This window comes from Xiphias gladius, chromosome 17 (assembly GCF_016859285.1).
Source record: "Xiphias gladius isolate SHS-SW01 ecotype Sanya breed wild chromosome 17, ASM1685928v1, whole genome shotgun sequence".
In the NCBI taxonomy this organism is placed as follows: Eukaryota; Metazoa; Chordata; class Actinopteri; order Istiophoriformes; family Xiphiidae; genus Xiphias; species Xiphias gladius.
In genome coordinates this window covers 117,484-140,911 of record NC_053416.1, presented here as the reverse complement: position 1 = coordinate 140,911, position 23,428 = coordinate 117,484, and the positions used below count along the sequence as shown (strand labels likewise).

At 42.8% G+C, this 23,428-nt stretch overlaps 2 protein-coding genes across 9 annotated transcripts; both read left to right on the top strand.

Moving 5' to 3' along the window:
* Positions 1-364: 364 nt before the first annotated feature.
* Positions 365-19,086, top strand: mat2b (methionine adenosyltransferase II, beta). Of its 7 annotated transcripts, none has more exons than XM_040149930.1 (8): positions 685-1,041; positions 2,380-2,574; positions 8,974-9,088; positions 10,030-10,182; positions 10,308-10,501; positions 12,466-12,579; positions 14,715-14,899; positions 18,668-19,086. In XM_040149930.1, exons 1-7 carry the CDS (start codon positions 979-981, stop codon positions 14,886-14,888), a joined length of 1,008 nt encoding a protein of 335 aa, XP_040005864.1. In that variant the 5' UTR covers positions 685-978; the 3' UTR covers positions 14,889-14,899; positions 18,668-19,086. The 7 variants fall into 7 exon arrangements, with proteins under 7 accessions (XP_040005865.1, XP_040005864.1, XP_040005863.1 ...); XM_040149929.1 differs by lacking the exon at positions 18,668-19,086 and adding an exon at positions 15,633-16,570; XM_040149928.1 differs by lacking the exon at positions 18,668-19,086 and adding an exon at positions 15,004-15,605.
* Positions 19,087-19,171: 85 nt separating this feature from the next.
* On the top strand, positions 19,172-23,417 carry pfdn1 (prefoldin subunit 1). 2 transcript variants are annotated; one of them, XM_040149936.1, is made up of 4 exons: positions 19,172-19,320; positions 21,015-21,181; positions 22,662-22,746; positions 23,245-23,417. In XM_040149936.1, the coding sequence occupies exons 1-4, from the start codon at positions 19,225-19,227 to the stop codon at positions 23,323-23,325; spliced, it is 429 nt and encodes a 142-aa protein (XP_040005870.1). In that variant the 5' UTR covers positions 19,172-19,224; the 3' UTR covers positions 23,326-23,417. The 2 variants fall into 2 exon arrangements, with proteins under 2 accessions (XP_040005870.1, XP_040005869.1); XM_040149935.1 differs by having other exon boundaries at positions 19,179-19,320; positions 23,242-23,417.
* The last annotated feature ends 11 nt before the right edge of the window (positions 23,418-23,428 follow it).

Genomic DNA, 23,428 nt, shown 5'->3' with positions numbered 1-23,428 from the left:
TCGGGGAAAACAGCAGCAAGATATCATGAAGTTAGAAGAAACCGATTTAGCTGAAAGAATGTAGGTTTTTTTTCTGCATAATCCCCTGTTGCACACTGTAGTCCAGGAGGCGGGGGTAGTGCACCTCTAAACTGGTTAGCTAACCGCCAATAAAAAAGAAGAAGAAGAAGAAGAAGAAGAAGAAGAAGAAGAAAGAAAAAAAGAAAAGAAAAAAAGAAAAGAAAAGACGAAGAGGAAGAAGAAGAAAGAGGAGACAGAGAGACAGAGAGACAGAGAGACAGAAAGACAGAAAGGAGGAAGAAAGGAGGAAGAAAGGAGGAAGAAGAGAGGAAGAAAGGAGGAAGAAAGGAGGAAGAAGAGAGGAAGAAGAACAGCAGCAGCAGCAGCAGCAGTAGTAGTAGGAGCAGCAGCGGGGGCAGCAATACGCTAGTGTGTCGCCTACTCTGCCAAAGAAGAAGAAGAAGAAGAGGAGCGACTTGAGCCGTTTGGTTCCGCTGGAGGTGTTCTGTTGAGTTCTACTGGTTTCTGCTGATTATTACAGGCCTCTTCGGGTCTGAACTGGTCTGAGAGCTGGTCCCGGATCAGATGCCTGGGTTTGAGTTCAGAGTTTCGGAGGTAAATCGTCAGTTTATGTCTATGTCTCCGATGTTGCGAGGAACAATGTGACAGTGTTAAATCAGGTCTCAGATCGGACCTGGTCCGATTAGACCCGTTTCACTGAGTCTGTCTGAACAAAGTCTGCATTTTGATAAAAACGGACTTATCTCAGCTATCGTTTTATTTCCGTGTCTCTTCTATGAAGCCTGTTAGTGGGCATGCTAACAGCTAGCATCACCGCGACAGCTGCTTTGCGGCAAACACCTGATCAGAGGGGAAGCGGAAGAGAGAGGAAAGTGCGCATCAGAAAAGCAGAGCCGCGCGGAGTGATCAATACCGATAAATAACAAATATCAGAAAATATCTGATTAGAACAGAGAGATGAGCCGCGCAGGCGCAGAATTGAAGATTATGTTCAGCCCGGGGCGTGTGCAGCTGGTTCAGGTAAACACTCACCTGTAAATAGCTGAAGGGAGCTAACGGCTAACACGGCAGGTCCTGGAATGCCCTGGAAAGTTTGTGACTCGTCTCACTTAAAAACGTTTTTGTTTAATATGTTAAATTTTAAAGTGTCTTATTAAATAATAATCAGATGTATTGATTGTCTGATGCAGACGTCCTGCTGTTAAATCACTTCCTGTTTGAAACCAAAACGAAAGTAAAGCTGCTCCCTGATCAGTTTTACGTTTAATTTGTGTGTATTAGTGTACATGCCTTTCTATGGTCTACATTGCAATTTAGCATCATGAACTTCTTTAGATTAGGCTGACCACATATGATGTCATTCTGATCAATTCTGTAGGAGGAGTTTGTGGAGGTACAACACCTGTAAATGTCAAAAAATATGTCAGAATTGCACAGTAAATTCACAATAGATGATTTCCTCTTGGATTTAGGGTATGGCTCCATGAGGCTTTTTTGTAAGTCTTGGAACATTACGTGTGCCTACTGAATTTCTCACATGCAGGTGAAACGTACCGCAAGGGCTACTTCATTGAAATTTTGTGGGGAGCGCTATGGAGCCATTTTGCCACACACATGCACACGACCCATAAAATATGTATGTGTATGATATGTATGATTTCTGAACGTGACATTGTTCAGACAGACAAAAAGTTTCATACAGTCATCAGTCATATTGTTTCTGGATTCAATGCTGTAAAAGTGTTATTATCTAAAACCTGATTTCAGAGATTCTGCATGAACAAGATGAGATGTTACCTGAAAACCCACCTGTTTACAATCTGACACACGGTAACTGATCTGTGCTCAGTTAATTTTCAGTTTCAAGGTTCTGAGAAAGTTATGTCAAGATTCAATGATTGATTTATTGATTGATTTGATTTTGATAGAATCCTTCACTTCAGTGGTTCTTTTGTTTTAAAGTTAATATTTTGAATAAACTTTCATCAGTAAAAATCACAGGACATTTAGATATTCTCTCTTTTTTTTTTTTATCATGTTCTCAAAAACGGAACACAGAAATCCGTTAATTCATCACCACAAACTGATAACTCTGACCTAACGTTGCTAACTTCACATTGACAGTAGATCTGATCTGTAATCAGCTGTTACAGTATGAGTCTGAACTGTTTTTATAGTTTAAATTAAAAATATCAAACAGAAAAAAGATGTAGTACTGATGATCGTACCAACCACAGTACTGATGTAGTGCTGTGTGTGGGCCAGGAGGACGTGGTGGTCAGGGCTCTGAGGGGTCCTGATGTGTTTACTGATGTATTTCTAATGTCGTACTGATGTGCGGTACTCTGTGTATTTCAGGACGAGGTGGTGGTCCCAGGCCTGAGGGTCCTGGTTACCGGGGCGACAGGTCTTCTCGGTCGAGCAGTCTGCAGAGAGTTTCAGAACAATGGCTGGTTGGTTATCGGGACTGGATACAGGAGAGCTAGGCCCCGCCTCCTCCGCTGTGACCTCACTGATGAGGACGCTGTCAGAGGCCTACTGCACGAGTACAAGGTACTGCATACTGTACCACACACTGTACTGCACACTGTACTACATGTACTACAGACTGTAACTGCCTCAGGAGACCATCAGCTGCTGTCCTCAGAGCTCTCAGGGTCACAGTGACTCAGATGACCAGGAGTAAGGGCCACAGGCAGCTGTTTTTGTGCTAGCAGCATCTATTTTCTACACTAATCCCATGAAGTTCAGCGTTGACAGCGCTCAACATCATCGGTGCAAAAATGCTGTGCTCAAAGTGCATTCAGTTGAACATAGTTCGGCTTTGGGACCACCGCTGCACTTGTCAATGTCACTTCTCTGTCACCAACCAATCAAAGTCAAGAAGTGTGCGAGACTTACAATATCAACACTCTCAGCAATGGCGGAGGAGAAAGCCATCCTGGCTGTCACTGACAACCCAGTCATTTACGATCTGACATTGAAGGGTCACCACGATCAGCATTTGCAATCAAGAATTTGTGGACACAGATGCTAAACCAACAAACAGGCAGAACTGAACTGTGGTTAGTTATTCACAGAGCAGCACCTGATTGGTTAGTGTACTAGATCTACTAACTAACCCTAAGCCTTGATTTGAATCAGCCCTCCTCCTGATATTGAAGCAATGATTTGAAGTCAGTTTTTATATTGATCCTATATGATCAAACTAATAACCACACCAGCTGTGTTATATTGTGTTTGTTGTGAGACTCCTATTATTTATCAGCTCCTCTGTGTTTGAAAAGATAGAGGCCAACCAAACCATGATCATTTATTAAATTGTTATTCATTCATTCATTCATTATTGGACCTTTATCAAATTGAGTCTGACTCCTCACCACATTCACAAACCCTCAGAGCACAGAGACACCAACCAGGCTGCTACACTCTGACACCTTTCCACCTCCACCTCTCCACCATCCTCACCCTACACCAAAGTGCACATATTTTCAAGTTGATTGTGATGTATAAAGGGATAATTATGTGCAGGCATGTGTGCGAACAGTTTTATAAAACAGATTTTTTGGTGTAGGCCATTTTTTCTTTTGTGCACATGTAAACTTTAGACATGGATCCTGGTTTTTATAAATGAGGCCCCTGGTATGGAGACAAACTCCCAGAGAGGTGCTGGACATTCTTCCTTGCTTGAGTTTCCAAAGGTGTCAGGCACCAGACATAGGTTGGAATTCTCACGAGGCCCTGACTAAGAGCTGTTGGTTTTGTAGTTTTCCCTGGAGCTGGAGAACGAGAGGGTCGTATCTGTGTTAGTATGAGTCACAGAGAGGAAGACTCCTACTGCTGTTTGTCTTTATGCACAGAGCAGTTAAGTATCTACTCTTCCTGGAGTCCCTTGGTGAGGTCTCTGCTTGTCCTGGAAAGGATTCTGGTCAGAGACTCTGTAGTTGACAGACTTCAACATTCACGCGGCCAATGATGGAGAAACATGGAGTACTGTCTGATCTGAACCTGAATGGTGTTATGTTGTGGGACGTCTGTGCTGCTGTGGATTGACCATATCAAACACCGTGTTCAAGCATACAGCAGTCCATACAGTCCAGACCGGAAGTATGTGGACAGTAACAGTTTTTGTTCTTCAGGCTCTGAGCTTCACCACATCTAATGTGAAATAAAATAATGGATACTACATTAAAGTGCAAAGTCTCAGCTTTAATTTTAGTAAGTTTACATCAATATAAAAAGAACTGTGTGGGAGATATGACCCAGTGCCCAAAGTTTAGGGGTTCAAAAGTATTTGAACAGATACACATAAAGTCAAGCAAATTCATCATATTTAGTATGTAGTGGGAAATCCTTTGCAGTCAGTGACTGCCTGAAGTCTTTGACCCACAGACATCAGCAGACTCTTTGTATCTTCCCTGGTGATGCTCTCAGAGTTTCACTGCAGCCTCCTTCAGCTCTTGTTGTTGGGGGGTCTTCTCTGCCTTTAGTCTGGTCTTCACCAAGTTGACTGCACTTTGTGTTGAAAGGACTTTATCTTCACTACCCGCCCATGTACAACCAGGGATGTACTCCAGAAAGCAAGTTTAGTGAAATTGGAGTTTGTTAACTCAGAGTTGAGGGACACTCTTGAGTTTTCAGTTCCAGAAACTGAGATCTCTGTAATTTTGGCTCATTTGAAAGCGCTTTCAGATAGCAGACCCGCTTTTAGTCAAAGTCAAGTCAGAATTTATTTATTTAGCCCAAACTCACAAAACACAAATTTCTCCTCAAGGGGCTTAACAATCGTTACATCTTACAACCCCCTCTGTCCTTAGACCCTCGAATCAGACAAGAAAAAACTCATGTGAACACTGTCAGGCTGCTTCTCACTGTCAGCAGAGTCTAGTCTGCAATGTTGTTTCAGACACTTCACTGATAACCCTGAGAATTACACTGAATTACATAGGATAAATTACCAAATAAAAGTTGAGTTGCAGTTTCACTTTTCACTCCCCCTTACTTTTTTCAGCGAGTTGGTTAAATGACATTTGAGCGTTGGTATTATTGAACTTATTTCCATTGCTGGTAGTGACGCCAGGTCACCAAAGCCGGGCAGCGTCCGAAACACAGGTCCAACTCTGGTAGAGGAGGGTCGGCTGAGGGTTGAGCCATACAGATAGACCGCCAACGCAGGTTTAACCCATTTCACTGTGTCGGTTTAAATGGGGCGTCCCGGATGTAACTTTAACTATGCAAAATTAACCTGCTCACTGGCAGCCTTTATTCGACAAGCCGGAGTTTCTCTCTGTTTCCTCCTACTGAGTTCGATATCAGAGATCATATCAAAATACGTATTGGTGCGTGTTAATCTAAACAGGTTTATGTCAGGAGAGAAGACGAAGATTAAATTCCCTGTTGGATAGTTTTACTAAAGTTACGTTATGATTAGCCTGTCATCTGTTTCTAAGAATAGAAACAGTGGTTTCTGTCCTCACATTCAAATATTCCATATGGTGGATTCGTCCTTGGCTCACAATAAAATCTATACACTTTCCGTCTTTCTGCGACTAAGACGTGTCGTAGTATTTATCTATGAATAATCATTACCCATGTTGTGATTGGTAGCGCTGAATATTCCTGATTTAGTTGACTCACAGTTCATGATTTGCTAAACCTTCTTTCTGGAACAATGTTTTCTCAGCAGGAAGTCCAAACAGGTTCAGAGTGAGTGTTGGACTGTCAGGGCTTATCCTGTCGCAGATTCCGTTTGCGGTTTTCATGAACAGGATCTGAAGGAGCAGTCGAGGCGAGGTAACTTTATTTGTAAAGCACATTTCATACACCAGGGCAATTCAGTGTGCTATACAGGGTAATAAAAAATACAGCCAAGGTAAAAAATTTACAATTAAAAATTTTAAAAAGTACAGGCAAGCGATACAAGTGTCTGGTAGCCAGTGTAAGGATTTTAGAACTGGTGTGATGATGTCGTATTTCCTAGTTTTCGCCAAGACCCTAGCTGCGGCGCTCTGAATAAGTTGGAGTTGTCCAAGAGCTTTTTTTTTTCTTAAAGCCCTGTGTACAGACCACTGAAGTAAACCAATCCACTGGAAATTTCTTGGACATTACTCCGCTGATTCTTGCAATATTTTTTAGATGGCAGTAAGCAGATGAAGTGACCGATTTGATGTGACTATTAAAATTTAAATCTGAGTCAATGATAGCGCCAAGATTGCTGGCTTGACTCTTAGTTATGAGACAGGGAGTTAAGGTGAGAAATTAAATTACGTTTTTCTTTCTGTCTCTTTCTTATCTCTATTTAGTTGGAGATATTTTTGCCTCATCTAGTCACTGATATGTTCAATGTAGTTACACAAAGATCCAACCGGACTGCAGCCACCTGATGTAAGTGAAATGTTGAGTTACATGTCGTTTGCTTATATATGGTAAGCTACTTCTATTATTTTGTATAATTTGGCCTTAAAGAAGCATGTAGAGGTTAAACAAGAGAGGTCCCAGGATGGACCCTTGCAGAGCCCTGCAGGTCATGGCCATTTGCTTGGACACACAGTTACCGAGGGAGACAGAGCACTTTCTTTCATGAAGATATGACTTGAACCACTTAAGGACAATTCCAGAGAGTCCCACCAAGTTTTCTAATTTTTGCAACACAATTTTATGGTTCACAGTGTCAAAAGCACCACTAAGATCCAACAATAATAAAACGGACACTTTGCCTTAGTCATTGCTCAGGCGAATGTCATTTAGCCCCTTTTTGAGATCAGTATCAATGCTATAATGGAGCTGAAATCCTGATTGGAAGTTATCGAAACAAGTCTTCTACATTTTAAAAAAAATTACTAAGTTGTTGGTGAACAACATTTTCAATAACTTTACCTACAAATGGAAGGTTTGATATAGGCCCATAGTTACTCAGTACAGTAGCATCAAGACTGTTCTTCTTTAGGAGAGGCTTAATTACTGCAGTTTTCAAAGACTTTGGAAAAATGCCTGATTGGAGAGAGTAGTTAACTATGAATTTTATTTCTTTGATCAGGCTGCTTAAAACTGTTTTAAAGACGCTAGTGGGTAAAATATCAAGGCCACAGGTGGATGAATTGAGATTGGAAATAATTTATTCAAGTGTTTTGTTGTTATCATGATTAAATTGTGTCGAGCCCACGTAGTTACCTCTTAAAAACTTCGGTGATGATGCTTTTTGTTTGGCATTGTGGCGTTGATAGTGTATCTGATGTCTTGAATCTTGTCATTAAAGAAGGATTCTAACTTACTGCATTTGCTGTTAGAAACTAGTTCCAGGGATATTGGAACCGGAGGGTTGGTTAATCTGTCACCGGTAGCAAATAAGATGCGGGAATTGTTGCTGCTCTTGTCGATGATCTCGCAGAAAAATTATTGCCTAGCAAAGTTCAGGCTATAAATATGCAATTTTTCTTTATAGATTTCAAAGTGAATCTGGAGGTTAGATTTACACCATTTTCGCTCTGCTTTTCGGAACTCTCTTTTCTGGGCCCTTACCAGTGTCAGGCACAGCTGACACAGCCGAATCGGGAGGTGAGTGGAGTCATGGATTGTAGATGGGGTGGCTGGGGAACAGAAATAAACAGGAGGCCAGTACAGGCCTAAAAGTGCAAAATAGTGTAGTGATCATTTGTGGAGGGTAGCAGCTGCAGACAGGGAGAACACAGGCACTTGCATGTAGGGGCTCAAACCTGGAGCCCACAGGGTTGCAATAGTTTTAGCAGAGGTAAAAAAGGGGACCCACAGACAGGGCACCAAGCAGCAAAACTTACCAACACAGTTATCCAACAAGTGTACCCACTGGGGAGATCAGGCTTTGGTTTGCAGTTGGTAGCATGTTGAGACCTAGTAACTGCAGTACTCATAGGCTAGTTAGCTCCCAATTCTAAAAACAAGAGTTGTGCTAGCCTCGGTAGTCTGTCCCATCCGGGAAATGTAAAACTCATAAAAAATGGTCACTAAAGAGGGAATTATGACTTCAGGAGGTAGACTTTCTAAGAAGAAGTCAGAGTAGAAGTACCCTATCTTGCCAGTGGTGAGTGCATACACGGAGACATTGCTTTACTCCAGTGAGTTATGATTCCTCCGCTCTGATCGAGGTGTGTGGAGAGCGTCGGTATGGTGGCCTCAGGATTGTATCTCTTTGGTTCAGTTAGTTTCCTCAGACCGGGACCTCCAGTGAGCACTGGGACAGTTTACAGTCAACTCCCAGTCTGAGGTTCTGATACTCTGCTGGAAACCAGTGGATCATCGCCCCAAGTGAAGGAGATCAAGTATCTCAGGATCTGGTTCACCAGTGAAGGTCAGATGGAGGTGAGATCAGAGTCAGCCGTGATGTGGTCTCTATCACACTTTGGTTGTTCAGAGGGGAGCTGATCCTGAAGGAGAATATTTCAATTAATCAGTTGATCCACAGTACATTCTGACCCTTACCTGAGGTCATGAGCTTTGGGTAGTAACTGAAAGAATGAGATTATGAATACAAGCGGCTGAAATCAGTTTCCTCCTTGGAGTGGGCTCAGCCTAAGTGACAGGTTCAGGAACTCGAGATAAAGTTTCTTCTCCTTCATATTGAAAGGGAGCCTGGTGGTTCAACATCTGATCAGGATCTTTCTGGGCACCTTCCTCTGGAGGTTGTACGGGCAAGTGCAACTGGTAGGAGACCTGAGGTGGACCCACAAAGAACTGGAGATTATATATCTTTGATTTGGGAACACCCCAGTTCTTCCAGGAAAAGCTGGAAGACATGGCCTTGATTAGCCTGCCACCTACAAGGCCCGGCCCCAAATAACGGGCAGAAAATTTATGGAGGGTTTTTGTTTTTACCTTCAGGGAACAAAATAAACATGCCTGTGATAAACATAGTTAAATTATTACTCTTTTGACATGATAAAAAAAAGTTATTTACATGAAACACTCTCTCTGTCTCAGCCTGATGTGATCGTCCACTGTGCAGCAGAGAGACGTCCAGATGTTGTGGAGAGACACACTGAAGCAGCTGTTAATCTCAATGTGCATGCCACGAGCACTCTCGCCAAGGAGGCAGGTCAGTGATCACATGAAGTTATCACACATGTTATCATGTTCCTCTTTGTTCATGTTTACATTAGTACCTGATGGAGTATAATTTTTTTTAAATTTTATTTTATATTCTGCTATTGTTCTGCATCATTATAACCTGTGTAAATGTTAATCTGTTGTTGTTTTTTGGGGTGGCTGTAACATCTGTCCATACAACATCTGTCCAGGGACTACTAATGAAATATAGTCTTTTAGTGAAGTCTGAAACATTGACATAAAAGTTAATAATGTACACAGTCCCTGATAAGTAAATAAATAAATAAAAGATGTCAGCAGAACATAAGACTGATGTTTCATTCAGTAATTCTGATTTATTAGTAAAAGTTAAATTGATATGATCATACAGATACTGATTACAAAGAACGTGACTTTTATCATTTCTCACCAGTGATAACAAACATATAACGTTAAAAAACTGTCTCTGTCTGTGTGTGTGTGTGTGTGTGTGTGTGTGTGTGTGTGTTTGTGTGTTTTATTTATAATATTTATCGACACATATTTATAATATGTGTCGACTGAGTCTCATGTTTCACCTGCAAGATGTTTTAATGTCTTTGTCATTGTCTGTGGTGTGGAAACATCAGTTTTTCACACAGTTACAGAGAGTCAAAGTGTGCATCCTACTCATACTTCAGTTACAAAATCCTTGGCCATTTTGAGTTGAGATTTATTTATTTATTTTAAAGAGTTTACAGACTGCCATGCCGTCGCTCTTGTGTTGCTGTGTGTGTGATGATGCAGCTGAAAAATGGTGCAGTTCATGAACTGACAAAATGTGTTGACTCAGGGCTTTCTCAACTGACAGTACAGCTGTCTGCAGGGGGTTTCTCTCCATCCGTGTTTATCTGTGTGTTGTGTTTGGATGCTGACGATCACATACGTGTAACATGTATAATGTGTATGCAGCCGTCTGTGGAGCCTTCTTCCTCTACATCAGCACTGACTACGTGTTTGATGGAAGGAATCCTCCGTACGGAGAAGACGACAGTCCAAATCCTCTTAACGTTTATGGGCGAAGTAAACTGGAGGGGGAGAGAGAGACACTGCGGCACTGTCCAGGTACCTGTCTGTCCCTTTGACCTGTCTCTCTCTCCACATGTGTGTTTCTCAGGTGTCTATCACCTTTTTGTCTGTCACCTGTCTCTGTCTTCACCTGTCTGCCTCTCTACCTGTCTGTCTCTCAGGTGCGGTGGTGCTACGGGTGCCTGTTCTGTTTGGGGAGGTGGAGTCGGTGATGGAAAGTGCCGTCACTTCACTGTGGCAAAAAGTTCAGGAGACGACAGAGAGCTGCACACTGGATCACTGCCAGCAGAGATTCCCCACCGACGCTCGAGACGTCGCTGCTGTCTGCAGGAAGCTGTCAGAGGGAGGGAGACAGGTGACTGTCAGAGAGAGGGAGGGAGGGAGACAGGTGACTGTCAGAGAGAGGGAGGGAGGGAGACAGGTGACTGTCAGAGAGAGGGAGGGAGGGAGACAGGTGACTGTCAGAGAGAGGGAGGGAGGGAGACAGGTGACTGTCAGAGGGAGGGAGGGAGACAGGCTACTGTCAGAGAGAGGGAGGGAGGGAGACAGGTGACTGTCAGAGGGAGGGGGAGACAGGTAAGGAGAGACAGCTGACCGTCAGAGAGAGGGAGGGAGAGACAGGTTACTGTCAGTGAGAGGGAGGGAGAGACAGGTGACTGTCAGTGAGAGGGAGGGAGAGACAGGTGACTGTCAGAGGGAGGGGGAGACAGGTAAGGAGAGACAGGCGACTGTCAGAGAGGGAGTAAGAGACAGGTGACTGTCAGAGGGAGGGGGAGACAGGTAAGGAGAGACAGGTGACTGTCAGAGGGAGGGAGTGAGACAGGTGACTGTCAGAGGGAGGGGGAGACAGGTAAGGAGAGACAGGTGACTGTCAGAGGGAGGGAGTGAGACAGGTGACTGTCAGAGGGAGCGGGAGACAGGTAAGGAGAGACAGGTGACTGTCAGAGAGGGAGTAAGACACAGGTGACTGTCAGTGAGAGGAGGGAGTAAGACACAGGTGACTGTCAGTGAGAGGGAGGGAGAGACAGGTGACTGTCAGTGAGAGAGGGAGGAGAGACAGGTGACTGTCAGAGGGAGGGAGGAGACAGGTGACTGTCAGAGGGAGGTGAGACAGCTGACCGTCAGAGAGAGGGAGGGAGAGACAGGTGACTGTCAGAGGGGGGAGTAAGAGACAGGTGACTGTCAGTGAGAGGGAGGGAGAGACAGGTGACTGTCAGAGGGAGGGAGTGAGACAGGTGACTGTCAGAGGGAGCGGGAGACAGGTAAGGAGAGACAGGTGACTGTCAGAGAGGGAGTAAGACACAGGTGACTGTCAGTGAGAGGGAGGGAGAGACAGGTGGAGAGACAGGTGACTGTCAGAGGGAGGGAGTGAGACAGGTGACTGTCAGAGGGGGGGAGTAAGAGACAGGTGGCTGTCAGAGGGAGGGGGAGACAGGTAAGGAGAGACAGGTGACTGTCAGAGGGGGGAGTAAGAGGTGAGACAGGTGACTGTCAGAGGGGGGAGTAAGAGACAGGTGACTGTCAGTGAGAGGGAGGGAGAGACAGGTGACTGTCAGAGGGAGGGGGAGACAGGTGACTGTCAGTGAGAGGGAGTGAGACAGGTGACTGTCAGAGGGAGGGGGAGACAGGTAAGGAGAGACAGCTGACCGTCAGAGAGAGGGAGGGAGAGACAGGTGACTGTCAGAGGGGGGAGTAAGAGACAGGTGACTGTCAGTGAGAGGGAGGGAGAGACAGGTGACTGTCAGAGGGAGGGGGAGACAGGTAAGGAGAGACAGGCGACTGTCAGAGAGGGAGTAAGAGACAGGTGACTGTCAGAGGGAGGGGGAGACAGGTGACTGTCAGAGGAGGGAGACAGGTAAGGAGACAGGTGACTGTCAGAGGGAGGGAGAGACAGGTTACTGTCAGTGAGAGGGAGGGAGAGACAGGTGACTGTCAGTGAGAGGGAGTGAGACAGGTGACTGTCAGAGGGAGGGGGAGACAGGTAAGGAGAGACAGGTGACTGTCAGAGAGGGAGTAAGACACAGGTGACTGTCAGTGAGAGGGAGGGAGAGACAGGTGACTGTCAGAGGGAGGGAGTGAGACAGGTGACTGTCAGAGGGAGGGAGTGAGACAGGTGACTGTCAGAGGGGGGGAGTAAGAGACAGGTGGCTGTCAGAGGGAGCGGGAGACAGGTAAGGAGAGACAGGTGACTGTCAGAGAGGGAGTAAGAGACAGGTGACTGTCAGTGAGAGGGAGAAAGTCTCCACCTGTCTGTTTCTCCACTCTCTCTCCATCTTACCACTTGTCTGTCTGTCCTGTCTCTCCCTGTCTCACTTCCAGGACCCGTCTATCAGAGGAATCTTTCATTTCTCAGCTAAAGAGCAGATGACCAAGTATGAGATGGCTGTCGCCATCGCTCAGGCCTTCAACCTGCCGTCTAACCACCTCATACCTGTAAATACATCAGTCAATATGTTAATCAATATGTTTACTAATAAAGCTGTAAACATACATCAATCAATTTACCAATTAGTATATATGCAGATATAAGTGTAGATATATTATAATCAATACATTTATTAATGTACAGTACTGTGGAAAAGTTTTGGGCACTAAAAGTAAAGTGAAGATGTTTCTTAAATAAAGCCAAGAATAGTTTGTATTTCTCAGTGAACTTCATCCAAAGTGCAGTGAAGAAAAAAACCTAAATCAGATCAGTATTTGCTGTTACCCCCCCATTGCCCTTAAACCAGCACCAGTTCTCGTTGGTACACCTGCACGCAGTTTTTTGGGTACTTGGCAGGTAGGTTGTTCCAAGCATCTTGGAGAACCTGCCACAGTTCTTCTGTGGATTTATTCTGTCCCAGTGTCTTCTGTCTCTTCATGTGGTCCTTGAATGATTCCATGATGCTGAGATCAGGGCTCTGTGGGGGCCAGACCATCTGCTGCAGGACTCCTATTTCCTCTGGTCTCTGAAGTTAGTTCTCTATGTCTCCGGCTGTGTGTTTGGACTCGTTGTCCTGCTGCAGAATGAATCAGGGACGATCAGATGCCTCCTAGTGGGAGTGATGATGGAAAAGAGCCCGAATATCTAAAGTCCCTAAAACTTTTACACATGTACATTTATCAATCCTTTTTTTAATCATATTTACTTACATATAGTATATAGTATAAAGTATATCTAGTACTAGGGATTTTGCAGTAAGTAGTATATACAGATGGGTGACAGATTAAAGGAAAAACCCACATAGAGTGTCTCAGTAAGATGTTAGGCCATCACCAGCCATCAGAACAGCTTCAGTGCTCCGTGGCATTGCTTCTCCAAGTTTCTGGACTCTACCGGAGGGATGAAGCCCAGTCTTCCTAAAGATGTTCCCTCATTTGGTGTTTTGATGATGGTGGTGGAGAGCGCTATCTAACAGGTCGGTCCAAAATGTCCCATAGGTGCTAAACTTGGTTGAGGCCCCAGCATATGATTCACATCATTTTCATACTCATAAAACCATTCAGTGACCCCTCGTGGCCTGTAGATGGGGGCATTGTCATCGTGGAAGAGACCCCTCCGATCAGGATAGAAACGTTTCATTGTAGAATAAAGGTGATCACTCAGAACAACTTTGTATTGAGTTGCACTGACCCTTCCCTCTAAGGGGACAAGTGGACGCAAACCATGCCAACAAAATGCCCCCCACAGCATAACGGGGCCACCGGATCCCCTCACTGTAGTGGTCGAGCATTCAGGCTTGAACCGTTCTCTTGGTGTACGCCACGCATGCACTCACCCACTTGTGGAGAACATGTTGCAGGATGACTCATCTGACCATATCACTTTTTCCACATCTCTGTAGACCAGTGCCTGTGGTCTTTGCAACACTGAACTCTCAGATGTGCATTCATCTTTGTAATGAGGGGTTTATTCCCTGCAACCCTACTATAAATATTCCTCTGTATGTAACTTGACGGACTATTCTTACAGACAGAGTCTGATTACGTCCTGCATTGACATTATCAGTCACCTGAGGAAGACTCGCTCTAGTGTTTTTCCTCACATATCCCACTAACGCACGTCGACGAGTTTCCGACCCCTTTTCCTGTCTCTCCCATAGATCTAAATGCAGAGGTCACTTTAGTCGCTGTTCCTATGGAAACACAGGCCAGTTGAGCAATCATTGTGACTGAAGCTCCTGCCATCCGTGCCCCAACCATGAACCCTCTTTCACAGTCCTTAGTTCTTACTTAGATCTTTTACTCCTTATACAAAATTAGAATCAACTGGGCCTGTTCAGCATGTATATACCTGCCACAGAGCATGATGGGATGTTAATTGCTTAATATTACCATTCAGTGCACCTGTGTGGTAGCATCTTCTTTCGTTATGTTTCTATGTTTCTTCTCATTTATTCAGGTTTTTCCTTTCATTTGTCACCCGTTTGTAGTAACTGTAATTTTAATACTCTTTTCTGTTGCTCTAGTTGGAAACAAACAGTCAATATGATTTGTACTATTAAGTACTTGTAGTCTAATATATTTATAGTTTAAATTAATTCTAGTATTTGTCGTATTAATACTCTGTGTCGCTCGGTGTGCAGCTGACGGAGCAGCCAGCAGCATCGGCTCTTCGGCCAATCAACAGTCGGTTAAACTGTTCTCGTCTGGAGCTGCTGAACCTGAGCGTCGAACCCAGACCTTTCACCTCCGCCATCACCGACTGTCTGTGGCCGTTCACGCCCGACAAACGCTGGCGACAGACCGTCTTCCACTGACAGACAGACAGGTAGACAGACAGGTAGACAGACACTGATGTATAGATATATTTACAACATATTTACAGTGTAAGTGTGTAGTGATGGATCATTATACCATATGTTTTGTCTGCAGGTTCCTACACTGCTAAAGTTATCCGGTTATTATCAGATCATAACCTGTGTCCATGTTTTCTGTAAATGTTTGTGTCAAGACAACAGGAGTGACTCCAGTTTGTAACAGTGAACAAACTGAGACCAACTGGAAACACTTAACATTATAAAATATAAGGTTTAAAATACAGAGTATACACCCCTGTGTGTGTGTGTGTGTGTGTGTGTGTGTGTGTGTGTGTGTGTGTGTGTGTGTGTCTCTGTGTGTGTCTGCCTTCCTTCCTTCCTTCCTGAGATCCAGACAAAGGGTTTTAATTTCTTTCACATTCAATATATTTATTAGTTTCTGGTGTCATGGTGTAATTATTAATTATTTTCCAAACAAATGTCTGACGTCAGTGGGTTTTTTTTTTTTTTTTTTTAAATTCTGACCAACAGTTTACAAACTGATTCCTTAAATAAAACAAAAATACATTCTGAAGAGAATTAGTCGACATGACAGAGGAAAAACATCAGCTGCTGGTTTCAGGACATTTAACGTGAAGTTTGAAAATTCTACTGGTTCTACTGTGATTCAACTCTGGTTGATGTTGGCTGTTCACATTAAACGTCTGAAACACTGAATCTGACCTCAGAATTCCTTGTTTACAGATCTGATTGATGATTAAAAACACAGAGACCTTAAACCTGGTGGAAGACGAGTTGGTCCTGTGTCTGTAGGACAAGCAGAAGTACTTTACCTTGACAATAACTCAGTTCAAATTGAGTTATGGTCTGCGCCTGTGTCTTTTATGCTAAAGGTGTGTGACTGTGTGCAGACGGTCTTTGAGGCCTCCTCTTTGATCCTGCATTGGTTAGATGTCACTAGGTGGCGCCGTTCCAGAGCTTTAAGAAGTGACTTCTGGGAGCACTGCTCTCTTTTTCTGGCACTAGGAGTCTCATCATCTCAGTATATTCACTAATAAACCTGTGACTGTCACCACTGCAGTGATGAGTCTCAAACAGTCTCAGTGTTTGTGAATCCTGGACTGTTCTTCACATCGTTCAGGGCTGTGCTGGATGAGTTGCATGTCTGTTACACATGAGGCTGGAAGATGTTCAAACAATTTTATCCAGTACAGTTTCTCCATTTGCTCGTGCTGTCAACAGAAATCTTTTACAACATGATTAATGTCTGTGCCACAACATGCTGCCTTTCAACTGTGCTCCTCTAAATGGTTACAGTACATTATGTAGTACTTCCTGGACACTTCAGTCTGTAGAGATGCTGTCTCCCCTTTTCCTCCCCTCTTGTATTAAATCCATTTAGGGCATAAAACCATGTCACCATAAAACTATGATGCTTCAGAGTTTTCAGCAACTTGATGGAGTTGATACACACATTTAATCACATATTTTCTATATAGGAACTTTCATACAAGTCAAATTCAGTTTAAAGTACTTTACACGTGACTGACAAATGTAAAAGATGGCAATAGTGGACTGGGAGACTAATGCACGTCAAAATACAAATCTTGGCGTTGGGGATAGGAATATACAGTCCTGTTTGAAATTATCGGCAACCCGGAATTTAAGTCTACAATTTAGAATATCTTCAGAAATGAATGGAAATTAATCAGTTTTGTATAATCAGAATATTATAATTAAATGTCCAAAGTTAGCCGAACAAAATAAAATAAAAATTACATTAAAAAAGCAACCTATATAATAGTGAAACAATACAAACACAAAATGTAACTCAAGACACAATTGCTGGCAACCTTCACTAACATTTGGTTGCAGAACCTTTGGCAACAACGACTGCCTCTAGAAGCTTCTTGCACCTGTCTGCTGGTAGTTTCTGCCACTCTTCCATTGCAATGCATTCAAGCTCTTTTATGTTTGCAGGAGTCGTCTTTGCAATGGCGGATTTCAGCTCTCTCCAAAGGTTTTGAATGGGATTTAGACCAGGACTCATTGCTGGACAGTTTAAAATAGTCCATCTTTTCAACCATTCTTTTGTGCTGCTGGATGTTTGCTTTGGGTCGTTGTCCTGCTGAAAGATCCAAGACCTTCACCTCAAACCTAGTTTTCTGACACCGGGTAACACATTTTACCGTAAAATGCCTCGGTAATCTTCTGATATATTAAATGCCTCCAGTACCAGAAGCAGCAAATCAGCCCCACAGCCAGATAGAACCTCCACCATGTTTTGCTGTAGGTAGGTTGATCTTTTCCTTAAGGGCCTCATTTCATCACCTATCAACAAACTGTTGCACTGCATTCCCAAAGAGCTGTACTTTGGTCTCATGTGTCCATAGAACATTATCCCAGAAAGACTGTGGCTTATCTAGGAAAGTTTTCCGAAACATTAGTCTTGCTTTTCTGTGCCTTTCTTTCAGTAGTGGATAGTTGTCCTTTGCTCATGGAGCCCTACTTGGTTTAGTGTGTGTCTTCATTGTGAAAAAGGAACTGGAAACAATCAGCTGCTTTTTATGCAGTAAAACCATCATCCATTGGTTAATTCAGGTCATGTGAACACTGAAAATTAAGCCCAGGTGAGTCTTATTTGTTTTCTATTTTATTTGAGGAGCTAATTTAAATTAATCAAAAGGGGCCAATAATTGTCTCAAGCATACATTTTATGTCTGTAGTTTTTATTTCGCTATATGAAAGATTTTTTTGTTGTTGAGTAACTTTGGAGATTTTACTAAAATATTCTGATTATACAAAATCGGGTAATTTGCACTTATTTATGAAGATATTCCAAATTCTGTACTTAAGATTCAGGAGTGTCAATTATTTCAAACAGGACTTTACAGATAGGTGACAAATTAAAGGAAAAACCTGGCTCCAGGCTTACTTACACATTTAATGTTGAGTTTTACTTTCATTTAATTGACCCTGCTAGTACATTCTTTAAAGAATCTAAGAAGGTTCTCAGGATTATTCAGGATGGGAGATTTTGTGTCAATGTGCTAGATAGCGTTTCCCACCACCATCAGCAAAACCCCAAATGAAAGAATGTCCTTTGGTAGAATACTCTTCATCTCTCCAGCAGAGTCCAATACAATAAGAATCTATTACAAGGAGCACAGATGATGTTCTGGAGGCTTGAACAGGCAGATGGCTTCCACCCAGAGTTGGGTTCTGGCGGAGGTTTCTTCCTGTAAAAAGGGAGTTTTCCTCTCCACTGTCACCAAGTGCTTGCTCATGGTGGAACTATTGGGTTTCTGTGTCTGACATTGTCAGGTCTTGACCTGACTCTGTAAAGGGACTTCAGATATTGCATATTAGAATTTGGTGTTATATCAGAGCCGAAGGTAAGGGTTCCTCATTCTGTCAGTTAAGGGAGAAGAATTCAGCCTAAACTGGGATCAGTTACACCTTTGGGGGGGGGGTGTTAAACCCCACTGTATCTCCTGTTATGATGAATGATGCATTTGTAAATATGATGATATGAGAAGACCAGTGACTGCAAGTGATGGGGCTTTGTGTTCTTAATGAGAAAGAAATTCAGAGAAGGTAACGGTCTGAAATGATGTGAAACTAACTCACATTTTTGTTTTTGAGAAAACATCTGGACTCGACACGGCTTCAGAAATTGAGTTTAGTGAAAACCTGAGTTCTCTGGGTTCTCAGTTAACTCTGAGTCAGTTATCGCGGTAACTTACTCTGTGAATCTAAATCTACCTGCTCTCTGTCAGCTTTTCTCCAACAGACCCTGAGTTACTATCCGTCTCCTCCTGCTGAGCCTGAAGCAGCTTCTGACAAGGGGCCTCAGGTCCTATACCATACAGTCCACCTCAGAGACCACAACCGAGTCTGAGTGACTATTCTCTCCCTGGCCCAGCTTATATTAGATTTACCCAAAGACACAGAACCCGAGGACGGTTTCCAGATTGTCACGCCATTGCGATATAAGGGGCTGTTTTTCACGTGCACAGTCATATGTCCTTGGCTGCATTCTTTGCAGAATAACACATTCTGTTCAGTACATTATATCCATTACAAGCACCATCAGCAGGTTTCGTTTAATCGCATAGAAAAGTAATATATAAAAACATAAGACAATAACGCTGCATAACACGCGACACCAACGGCTCGTTCTCATCACACGGAAACATCCGACAGGTGCGAAACCCCGTTGGGCGGAAATGTACTGAAGGACGGAAACTGCATTCACACGACAGAAGGACTGGGCCGAGGAGGACCGTGTCCAGCAGGAGGCGCTCATCAACTTCACCTGCCGTAAAACTCGCAGATGAAAAGCAACGGGTCCGCACATGCGCAATCTCTGTGTGGTTCCGTTTCAGCACCGGAGAAAATGGCTGCGCCCGTAGACCTGGAGCTGAAGAAGGTACAGTCTGTTTCTATATGTCCCCTGTTACTACCTGTCCTCACTTGTCCTCACCTGTCCGTCAGCTCATCGCTGTCCTTAACTGATTCCGTGGTGGGTAAAAGAACAGCTCTTTAACTGTGTAGCGCGATGAGCGAGCTAAGGGTTAGCACAGCGAGCTAAGGGTTAGCACAGCGAGCTAAGGGTTAGCACAGCGAGCTAAGTGTGAGAATCTGTTTGAACAGGACGGTCACGGGTTACCGTAGACAGGAGACCTGGTCCTGGAGATTTGGTCAGATAGAAGCTGCTGAGACAATCGGTAAAGGTTTTCTTTTCCTCAGTGACAAAGTGGATATTCACGTCAGTCCAGCTGCCACAGTGTAAAGACTGATCCAGGACTGTGACACGAAAACCAAGTAACAATTTATGTCTGAGGAGCTGCAGATGAACCCCTGGAAACTGAGCAGGACTGGACTCATAGACGAGACTCGGTGCTGAGTGGAAAACATGCTCTGTGTCTGTCTAACGGAGCACGGTGTCCACAGCTCAGTTCTTCCCCGTGTCATACATCATCTCAAATCCACATCACTTCAAATTTTAATTGTTCATGTTGCAAAGAGTGTTTTCACCTGAGGCGTCACCTGTTATCAAGCATGAAACGCATCATCCTGGTCTTGGGTCTGTTCTGCTTGTGTTTCCTTATCATAGTATTGATGACAGTTTGTCTCTGAGGTTAATTATTAGGTTTGAGAGGAAATGGTCTTTAATTCAGTTCATTTAAATGAGCAGAGCCCTTTAATCCTGATCCTGAGTTCTTCAGGTTCGAGTCTCTGTCTTGTTACTGTTGCACTGTAAATCAGTTCAGTAATGGACTGAGTATCAGAGAGAGATTTTTTCAAAACCCCATTTAAACATTCACAGTCTTGTCAAGAACTATGACCAACCTTCAGTCCTCACATCATCATGACTCATCAGTTTTAGGGTTTTTTTTTTTCTTGGTTTTATTCCCAACACATTTCATTTTTGTCGGACTGTCCCGTATCATAGAAAAAACAAACAGATAAACAAAAGCTTCTTTCTTTTAGCAGATGTTAACATTGACCTCTTTAAAAGTCACTCATTCACCTACAGCAGATTTTCTGAAAACGTTATCCTCCCACTGCGTTTTCCGCCTAAATCTTAAAACCAACCAGAGTGACCTCTTCATCTGCAGCTCTTACTGATAACATTTTTACCATCTCTTACCAAGTGGTATTATTCACTCTGATGTATCCAATCATTTTCTAATATTTCATTTTACCTGTCCCACACCTGAACGCCTCGCCTGCAGGAAAGAACTATCAGGTAATGGTGAAGTGACAGCACGACACATCTGAATAATGACAGCAGAATCTGTTACAAACTAAACAGTGAACTAATTTTATTGTTTAACGGAACAAAAGAAAGATATTCAAACATTCGACATTTTGTTTTATTTATTGTTTGCAGTTCAATATTTGTCTTTTAACCGGTAGTGACACGAAACTGCCTACTTCACTTTTCTCTAAATTATTAACAATTTACCAGTTTGGCTTCATATCACAATTAGTTCATATATTAGGGTTGTTCAGATGTTTCTGGTCAGAGTGGGACCTCTCTTTTGTAGGTGTTCTCTTAGCTGCAGGTGAAGGTTTTTCAGGTGTTTCTGATTAAAGTGATACCTCCTGTCTCCTCAGGCGTTCTCTGAGCTGCAGGTGAAGATGATCGACACGCAGCAGAAGGTGAAGCTGGCTGACCTGCAGATCGATCAGCTGACCCGTGTCCAGAAACATGCTAAGCTAACACACACTGAGATCACCACGCTGCCCGACAACACACGACTCTACGAGGGAGTCGGACGCATGTGAGTCTCCATGACAACCAGCATCTTTGTTCACCTGGACAGGTGATTCAAACAGAAAATGTGACATCACAGCGACAACACAGAGGACACGAATGTGAAATAAATTATACTGTTTACAAACAGTAGGTAAAAGAAGGTAAAATCTTACAGATTCATGACCTTTTTACATGAAGAGAAACAAAACTGAACTGTGTTTAGTGAATTAAAAATACAGACAGGTGAGTCAGAATCATTCAGGTGTCACATTACTGCTAAATGATCTTAACACAATAGATCAAATCTTTTTTGTTTTATTTCTGACAGAAAAGTGTTATTTAAATAATGAATATATCCTATAAATGATCTGTGATCGGCTAGAGAAAAAAAAAGTGCAAAAATTCGTCAGATTTATGACGTTTTTATATGAACAGAAACAGAAAAGTGAACTGATAAATATACCTGGTTAGTTTTCTGTAGAAGAATGAACTCTTAATTCAAAATTATTCAGATATTACAACAGTGTTATACTTGGTGCTGCTCAATAATATGCAGATATAATCATGAGATTCCGAAGTTTTGTATTAATTTATAGTCAATCAGTTGTTATTTACAAAAAAGGACAGACCTGTCGCTATGCTAGCGAGTGCTTTCACTCCATTTATAGTGAGTCTGTCAGTGTTTGGTTAGTCCAGTTTAACATGCAGGGGTTTCTGTTTTAAATAAATTCATGACAAGTGAAAACGAGTTCACAGCATCTCCGATGTCTTTACTGTGGAAATGAACCAGAGAGAAAATCTGTCAAACAGCAACAAGAATCCCGGCTGTCAAAGATGATGAGCTCAGAAAAGACTGAAGCCTGAAAAATACTCAGAGAAAATGATTCTAACCTTCACCAGTCTGACAGGAGAGAGACAGAGTCTGTGACTGAGAGACAAGAGACACTGATGTGGGTTTTATATATCACTGTATTTCATGTTTCACTTCTAACAGAGAAAAGGCCTCATGATGAGGACTCTTCTCCTTGGATTAGTGGGATCTCTGGGAAACTTTCCAACAGGATGACTGTTAAGTGTCTCTGCCCTAATGAAGTCTTTTTCTCATTTAACAGATGTTGGAAAATAATCAGGGTCATTTTATATTCCGGCCAATGCGAACGTTTCACTGTCACCTGTCCTTTTCATAAAACATCTTTGAGTGTAAATGTGCAAAGATGTTACGAAGCAGAAACAGCTGAGACTTCACACAGTTAAAGTAAATGAATCACAGCTAAGTCAATATTTCAGCTCACACCTCCTGCAGCTTCTTAACTCTGGAAAGGATGTCAAGTAAAATTGAATGTAATTTTTCTCTTTAAAAGCATTTTTTTAATCAAAAAACAGTTCAGTTTAATGTAGATTTTCAGTGCGTTTTTAAGTGAACTTGGCAACTTTCATTTGCTGAGGAAGGTCATGTGATATGATTGAAAGCTCCTAAACAGCTACTCTGTGTGTGTTTGTTTCAGGTTCATTCTTCAGTCAAAAGAGGACATCAATAATCAGCTGATGGACAAACAGAAAACAGCTGACGAGAAGATCAAAGAGCTGGAGGTACAAAAATACACAACGAAATCTACACTCCGATACACAATAAAATGGAGTGGACCCGAAGGTGTCTGAGATAAAGCTGCTCACCTGGCGGAGGTGTGACAGGTGCTTGAGCTCCTGCAGGTGTTGAAAATTTCATTTTTGAAGGTCTGAAATACGACTTATAAAGTGTTATTTTAGTAAAAAACTGTTTGACCTCTGATGTTCTGTCAAATTCATATGTGGACTTTAATTATTTTTTAATTGCTTTATCCATTTTCTTCTGCTTTTCCAGGTCCTGTTCAATGATTAATTACTGATATTAGAATAATTGTTGTAACAGAGAGCAACTGCAACAACAGTACCAGTTGGTTTATTCAGACGTCAGGAGTTTTTGCCTGGATTCTGGTTAAACATGACAAATCAGCAGCTTGATGTTTTCAGATAGGAAACACCCACATTAACAACACCCGCAGTTTAGGCGTGTCAGCGATCTGACGATGTGTTTGTTATTTCCAGCAGAAGAAGGTGTACCTTGAACGCAGCGTGAAAGAAGCTGAAGACAACATCAGAGAAATGCTGCTGTCCAGGCGAGCTCATTGATCAGTACTCATCAATATTCAATAACACGTCATGTCAGTGACTCCCTGTGTTTCTTGTGTGTTTGTTGTTCTTATTAAAATGTTAACGCTTCACTCAGTCTCTG